General features: G+C 37.0%; 1 protein-coding gene across 1 annotated transcript in view; it reads right to left on the bottom strand.

The window, feature by feature from the left end:
* Positions 1 to 6,765: 6,765 nt before the first annotated feature.
* The window catches only part of rpgrip1l (RPGRIP1 like), a 29,418-nt gene continuing 27,669 nt past the window's right edge, over positions 6,766 to 8,514 (bottom strand). Inside the window, exon 26 of the mRNA XM_057330026.1 lies at positions 6,766 to 7,532. Coding sequence (XP_057186009.1) covers positions 7,408 to 7,532 — 125 coding nt within the window. The 3' untranslated portion in view covers positions 6,766 to 7,407. The remainder of the gene's footprint in view (positions 7,533 to 8,514) is intronic.

The following is an 8,514-nucleotide window of genomic DNA, read 5'->3' as shown; positions in this document are numbered from 1 at the left end:
GTGACATGCCACGCATACATTAAAACCTTGTTAATAGAGAGCCAATGAAAACATGAGGTCAAGAGCACATGACCCGAGAGTCGCTCTCGAAGCCGAGGAATTCAAAGTCCTCACGTATGAGTATGCGGTCCTGACCACACGAAATCTCTTTATGCAGATCATTCCGATGGTAAATCGGGTCGGCTAACAGGTTTCACTGGGCGAGAGGTGAGAACATAACAATGTGTCATGTGACACAAATCCCACTAAATAACATTCAATCTTAAAGATAGAGAGCTGAGATCGCAGTGGAAATGATGAAGTTAGAGGGCCACCTGGTGGTGCTTCCCAGCATGTCCTCTGAATCAAGCCCAGTTAAGTTATTATGGGAAATGATTTCATGACATGTATTTGGGCATGTGCAATTTTAAAACTATTTTTGAAATGTTACTGTGGTAGCAACATGATCATGTTTAAAGTACTGTACCCTGGAGTAGCCTTTGAATGATGGCACAATAAAATGGTACAGCCATTATTAAATTAATGCACTTTATGATTGTTTACATGTTGTTCAGATGCTGATAATACATTAATTGTAAAAAAATGAAAACATTTTTTAGAGATGAATCATAGCAAGCCATTATTGCTAAACAGGTATATGTGACGGTATCCAGTTTTCATATTGTGATTGTAGCTGGAACTTTTTCACGGTAATAAAAAAATTACAATTACCGTGTAATGTAATACGATATATTATATTATATATGAAGAGTTTGGTTCCAAAATGAGATAACTCCGTTTTTAAACTTTTTCAAAAATCACGTTTTTTATTATATTATCATGTTTTTATTGTGTTTTATTGTGTTAGTTAGCTGTATTTTTTTAGCTATTATGTCTTAAATCAAAACAAACCGACTGCAGTTTGATTGATATTAATTGGAATGCACAATAAAAAAAAACATGATTTATTTTTTTGATAAAGTTATCTAATTTTTGAACCAAACTCATATTGTATTACATACAAAAACAGATTGGAAAACTTCAGTGTAGTCTGACAACTAAAAATAAAAGCTTAGATATTTCAGTATTTAAAAAGTATATTAATAAAGTAAACAAGTTTGAAACAGATTCAAAAGCAAAAACTGTAAAGAACAATAATAAATAATCATATTTTTATCCAATATCTAGAAATGATGAATATTCTGGGCTGACGTGTTGAATAGCATAAAATACGATAACCACACATGCTTATAATAAAGAAAAGTTACTGATGGAATCTCTTTAATATCTCAGTTGTTTCTCCAAGACATCAATGAGATTAAATGAAGAGCAAATGGAAACTTCTGCGTGTAAGTCTCCGGCGTCTCAGATATTTTCCCTGAGATAAAGAGTCCGACAAAGCACTAATGTCCCTTTTAGAGTTTCAGAAGAGATCTCAACAATGTCACAAAATGAGCTCAGATTTGCCACGTATGCAAAAGTCTATTATTTAAGATCTCAAGATTTTGCATGAATAAACAAACAAATGTCAACGAGTTTGCGTTGAATTGTGTTGGTTTCTATTCATATTTCTCCAAGCAAGCACATTAGGAGAAACATCTATATGTATGAAACACAACTAAGAACTATCTCAAATCTGAGCAATAACATTCATTATTCGTTTAATGTGTTATTTTTTACCAGCATAAAACACATGATTTAACCGATTTTATGATTTGGGTTTTTTCATGATATAGTTTTGGCTGTTCAGCCACAAAAAGCAGCTGGATCAAGTTTAGTCTGCAACTATATCTTTACCGCCTTCAAAGATAATCTTGGAATGTAAGTATTTTTCCCTATCCACTTTTTCCTCTCTCTCCTCACCCCATCCAAATACACTTCCCCTACAGTCAAAGTCATTTCAGTATGAATCTGCCTATATTACAAAAGAAGAAGCTGCCGTCTTCATGCACCCCTGATTATGCGGCTGACAGGCCTACAGTGTGTCGGGAGTCGGGACGGGCCGCTGGGCAGGCGCTGGAGTGGGCGTAATGAAACCCGCAGACAGGTCAGTCATATTCAGACAAGCTCGACGAGGACCAGAGCACTTACATTAAACACAGAGCTGAGTCAGAGGTGACGGGTTGGAGACAGCGGTAAGAGGCAGACATCATGCATCAGTGCCTGTAAAGGGACGTTCTGTCCTGGGTATGCAAAACACCCACATGCTGCCAAATTTAAACACATTCACATTTTAAAGGAGACCATTACCAATTCATGAAAGGCTTGAGAAATGTATCCCCTCAATAACACAGTGTCTTAACAAGGTGCTACACGACAGGTTTCCAGCGACAAGTAGATTTTCCGTCACAAGAATGTTTACATTAATGCATTTGGCAAAGCGACTTCCGCTAGTGGTATATGTTTGATTTGTACACTGTAAAACGTTGCTGTAGTTTTGCAGCAGGTTTGCCAGTAACTTACTGTAGATTTTATTACTACTTAATATTTTCCTATTAGTACTGTTTTTAATTTGACTTCAACTTTACTTTAATCAAAATTAAAACACTTTGACTTGTGAGATTCTAAATGAGCTAGAAGAGACTGGTCTCATTACTGGCATTAGCACAGCAACACAGCAACACTGCAAACAATGACATTCTTTCTAAGCATTTTTGTTTGTTTTCTAGTAAAAATATTTAAAACTTCTTAAATTAAGATACATTTACATAACAAGAAATGTGACCTAAGATATTTAGTCGTGCTTTATAAAAGAAAATATAAGAACTAGGTAAGTTTATGTTTAAAACAAAATTGTAAATTTACTGTACTTACTGCCAGTACAGTAAGTTACTGGCAAACCTGCTGCAACACTACAGCAAAGTTTTGCAGCATAGGTTGTTGCTGCAATTTAAAGTGTCATTTTCAAAAGAACCACATAATCAACATTTTGATTTAAGAAAAAATGTTTGAGCTGGACACATTGTGACCGCAAGGTGCCCTCTTAGAGACGCTGTTAAAAACGGATATTTCTGCCACTGGCTCCACTTTAGATTCATTTAGTATCTGCCAGTGACACGCGGCCTTTGCGGGCTCGGGTTATCCATGTCACCAAAATGACACTTCCCTCTTGTCCTAACACGTCTAAATGAGCGGCGGCCCTGTATCGTTTCCCAGAGTGCTCTGCGGTGATTTGACAGATGGGCCAAGAGTGGAAGGGGGGGGCTGAGGGCCACCCACCCGCCTGTCATGACTGTCAAAGGCCTGTGCTCCAATCATCTTCAAATGACAACATGACCCGCCCCACATCTTAACTCTGAATGGCTAATGAGAGCCCATGGGACACATTTTCTTGTCCTTTTTTCAGGTGGCAGGGTCATTTGCATGAGTAGAGAACGGCTGGAAGAGAGGAAGCGAGTGGAAGTGGGCAGTGCTCAGTACCGATCTAGGATATTGATCAGCTCACGTGCACCCGTTCAGAGAGATCATTACCCGTAGACGAGGCGATAGTGATGTACTGCAGTTCAATCCTGCTGTCAAACTTAGTAACACATCTGTCAATACGTGGACGATACAGATTTTTAGGTCTTCTGAGTACAAAATAAAAAAGTTAAGTTACTCTCTTGTGAGAGTTGAGCTGAGGTGCCTGGTTGCTGTAACATTTGTTTATGTTGTTGCTTAGAAACCGTCTATACACGCAAGACAGTTCATAAATATTAAAGCCACTTTTGTTGTTGCTATAAGTGTTTCTCAACAAAAAAAATTTCAAGATATTATTTATGTGTTTGGCCAGATTTATAAGTATACGTGTGCATACATAATATATATCTACATCTATAGACCTCTTTATATGATGTAAACAATGCTGGTCCATAAGAACTTCCAGTTTCAGTTACACAGACGTTTGAACAAAATACCACCAACAGAATATTTATAACCGATTAAAAAAGTTAAACAAATATCTTTAAGATTTACTTATTTATGTAGGATAAAAAACTGTAACACTTTACAATAAGGTGCTATTAGTTAACAGTAGTAAATACATTAGCTAACATTATCTAACAATTAACAATTTTGTTTTTTAATATTTATTAATCCCTGTTAAAATTAGTTCATGTTAATACAGTTATTCGTGTTAGTTCATAACACATTAACTAATGTTAACAGACACAACGTTTGATTTTAATAATGTATTAGTAAATGCTGAAATTAACATGAACTAACATAATATGCTGTATTAGTATTGTTCATTGTTAGTTCATTTTAGCTAATGCATTAACTAATTATCAGCAAATAGCACCTTATTGTAAAGTGTTACCAAAAAAACAATTAATAATAAATCAATAAAACTGAAACCGGAAGTGTTTGGACCAGAGTGTACACCTTGCTAAGTGGACTTTACACAAACATATTACTATGTAGTAACTTTTTAGCAGTAGGACGTTCATTTTTTTAGCAGCTGCAGAGATCATTGACTATACTGTCTTCTATAGTTTGTTAAGTGCCATTATCAGGATTGTCACATCCATAACAGTAGAAATTCCTCATAAATGTACACATGAAAATTAAAATCAAGTAATATTTTATGTTCTATGAATCAGGAGTGCAAACTCGTCAGGGGTGAAAAAGGTGACAAACTAAACCCCGCCCCGAGCCCCGCAACACACACACAATACAAAGTATTTTTATCTGGTAAACGGAACTACAAACAATTAAACAAGTGAAAGTGCAAAATGTTCTATTAAGCAACAAAAGCAGCATTAAATCTGCTTTTTGGTCTTCTTGGCCTGCACCAACAACTCCATTGCCTTCTTCCTCTTTTGAGCCATGTGCCTCAGTTTGGCTTGCCGGTCTTCTAGTTGAGCCACAGTAAGGGCATCTCCCTCCTCAAACTCTCTCATTCCCTCACCCTGAAAAAAATTTAAGTGGGTGAGTGGTAAAGTTTGGCTACCTGAACTAGTTAAATGCCAACGTAGGTAAAGGCAAGTTAATTCACACCACATTTCACACGCAAAGGCAAGTCAAACTAGTTTATAGGGAGAAAATGTAACACGCTGCAAAAAATGCTTTTCTTACTTTTTTGTCTTATTTCCAGTCCAAATATTTAATAATTCTTAAATCAAATCTTTCTTTCTTTTCAGAAAAAAATAAACCAAACGTCAAAATCTTGTTTAAGATTATTTTGCTTACCCCATTGGCAGATTATTTTGCTTGTTTTAAGGTAAAACTCACTTAATTGTGACTTTTTTCTGACAACAAGACAATAATTTTTACTTGGCTAGAAATGCTTCTTGATTTAAGAATTTTCAGATATTTGGACTAGAAAACAAGACAAAAACTCTAAGTAGGAAAGCATTTTTTGCAGTGCACCATTCAAGGATAAACACCTTTATATGATTAAAAAACGTTTGAGCGACAAATACGGTCTAAAATCAACAAGGATTGTTGTTATGTTACATGAACTTAGTCAGGGCAAATAAACCACTGTAAATCTTCATTTCAGCACTCAAATTTTTGAAGCGGCTGACGGGCTAAACGTGAGGTGTTTCTCCGTCTTGAAACGTTACAGGCTGACACTTGAGCTGAGTGATACTAATATTACTGTACATTACACGCTGTGCTTTACTTGTAGGTCGAACAGTTCTCAAATCGACTTCATGTCAGAGTAATAGCTTTCTGATATGTGAGACAAATGTTAAGGTCGAGACTGAGAAGCATTTTTGCAAAGGGTAGCGTTAGCGAACTACTGTAGCGATAACGTAATTTACAATCTTCATAGCGATCACAACAGCAGCCTCACGCCAAAAATAAAAAAAACCCAGCCTCACGCGGTAATCACCATTTAAACTGGAACACCATAATTTACAGCAGATACAAATGCATTCCGTCCAGCGAACTTAATTTAGCTGGCTACAAACCATCTAATCTAACCATCATTTACGTCAAAAACAAATTGCTTACCGTTAGCTTGTTCCTTCATGTTTTACGTAGCCTCTGGAAATATGGACAGTTGCCTGCAGCGTCTGAAAGTGAGGCTTCAGGAGTGAGATTGGTTGGATGATGAGGGAAAGAACATGAAGGTGAGCCAATCAGAGGCAGAGTAGGGTGGGTCCATCACTTTACCAACAGGGGGAAAAAACGCTACAGGTGACATGACACAGATGACTCGAAGATACTACGACGACCGATTCCCCCCCCACACTTTTTTTACAGATCTACACGATTCACGTGAATGACCTATTTCAAGGTGAAAACTGCGAATTTCGCCGAAAGGTGACAAGTTTGCACCCCTGATGAATAGGCATTCCTTGTCCATTTGTTGGGTGTTATTGCTTGTGGTTTTATTTCACATTTTAATTCACAGAAATCCTACACAGTATGCGGTCTCTCAAAAACTGTCCTTTTTGTCACATCCATAACGCACATTTATTTCCTTTTTTTAAATAGAAAACTTGTGCATAGACTATTAGTTTTCTGCAGTTAAGACTTTATCAACAAGGGTTTAGTAAAATATAAACAGATGGTTCAGCATATTAGTAACAGATCCATTCTCTGAGTATTTATATCCATAACGCAAAATGTCACATCCATAATGCTGGACTTGACCTTCTAATATTATAGAGAAACTCACTTTTATCTTTTTGTACTCCAACCAGACATATTTGTCATTGAATATCCTGTTTCAGGTCAGAAATATGTCACATTGTGAAATTAAATGTGATTTAATTTCTTTAGGTACTATACAATTGGAAAACTGATGTTCAAAACGTCAGATCTCAAATTGTAAAAAAAAAACACTGACAAATGTTAAAATTACTCTGAAATGTTTATAAATACAAAACATTTACACGTCTATAAAAAAGATCACTAAATAATAACCTGCAGAATTGTCCTCTCAAACACATGCACACCTACTGTATAATCTCAAGTAATAAACCAGCAGCACAAATAACAGTAACAAACAGTATTGAATTCATTTCATATCGAGAATCCGCGTGAGCGCCACAGCCCAACAAGCGTGAAAATATCTATTAGCATTTTAAAGAGCCTGATTTAATCTCATTAAATCCAGTTAGATTTCATTTCGCACCTTCAATAAAATAGCGTCGCCTGCCAAAGCGCCGGCTAATGAAGCTTAACACGCTTTTCATTATGCAGAGTTATTAAAGGGCAAAACATCAGTGCTCCATCAAACGCAACACTGCGGGGCCATAAAGAGAAACATTAGGATGTGATTTCACACAGTAAGGGATCAAACATAAAAAGACTGTTTCGCTCCCATATGTTCTCTAGCACTGTGTGCCGTGTTTAAAGCCAAACAGACCGCCACATTCACATGTTAAATCCTGTTTTGGTCAAATCAGACAATAAAAAGAAATGATTCATGGAACATGTAATGTCACTGACAACAACACAAATGGAAAATGTAAATCATTCTCTTTTTTGAGATTAAATTAATGCAGCGAGAGGCCGATCGCGCTCTGGATCTTTCAGGATAGATGTCAGCGCCTCCAGAGCTTCAACAGTCACGACGAGATGGCCGATAACTTCACTGCTGTCCTGAACATCCACAACTATATAAGGCAAAGAAAAAAGAGAGAAGGCATTAAAGAGCCATCAAGTGGCATTTTCCATTAAGAGTACATTGGTTTCTCTTCTTGCTCATTGTAAGTGTTGGATTTAGAACGAAAAACAACATTATTGTGATTAAAAGTAAAACAATATTGAGTTTAGCCTGTTACCCTTTTTTATTATGTAACCCTGAGGTATATGATGGTAATCGAAACTGTTGTGGAAAGTGAAGTGGATATTAACAAAATGAAGAAATGTTTGTTTTACAATAATATATTGTGAATTGTGTTTTATGTATAATGTACCTTTAAGAGATTTTTTCATGTATAAAGTGTGGTGAAAATGTGGCTGACATCAAGTGGGTTGCTACTCTGAAGGGTATTGGCCAAAATCAGAGAGGGACAGAGACTGGGCCAATCAGGTTTGGTTTTGAGAGAGAGTCGAAAAAAGGAAGGAGAAGAGATTGCGGATGGGAGAGACGTCTGTGGAGTTCTCGAGTAAAAACGAGAAGTTTGGAATAAAGCAGGGATAAGATAGTTAGAAGTACGATCAGCATTTCTATATAATAAAGTGTATTGCGTGTCAGTGAAGACAGTCGAAGTATAGAAAGTCGGGAACCGTTCATTTAATTAGTTCGGCCAGAGCTACTCGTGGGACGTTCTCCATTTTGATTTATTGGAGTACCAGCATACAGAGGGGGAAGAAAAGGACGGTTGTTTCATCTGAACAGGACATTCATCCAGGAATCACGCGATTATTTGGAACTTTGGATTTCGTTTCGTGTTTGTGGAACAGTGAGATCTCTTGCGGTTGGAGCTTCGAAACCCGAGACTTCGTCAACGAGATGCAAAGAAGTTATTGCAACGCACACTAGCGTCGAGGCAGAGGTAACAGTCAATTTTTGTTTGCTCGTATGAGTGAAGAGGCCATTTTCTGTTTTCTGGCCCCACGTACGCTAGCATCGGATCAGGCCTGCAACGGGGG

This window comes from Triplophysa rosa, linkage group LG3, assembly GCF_024868665.1.
Source record: "Triplophysa rosa linkage group LG3, Trosa_1v2, whole genome shotgun sequence".
Classification (NCBI taxonomy): domain Eukaryota; kingdom Metazoa; phylum Chordata; class Actinopteri; order Cypriniformes; family Nemacheilidae; genus Triplophysa; species Triplophysa rosa.
Note: the sequence above shows the minus strand (reverse complement) of the source record. Positions and strands in the feature narration are given on the sequence as shown.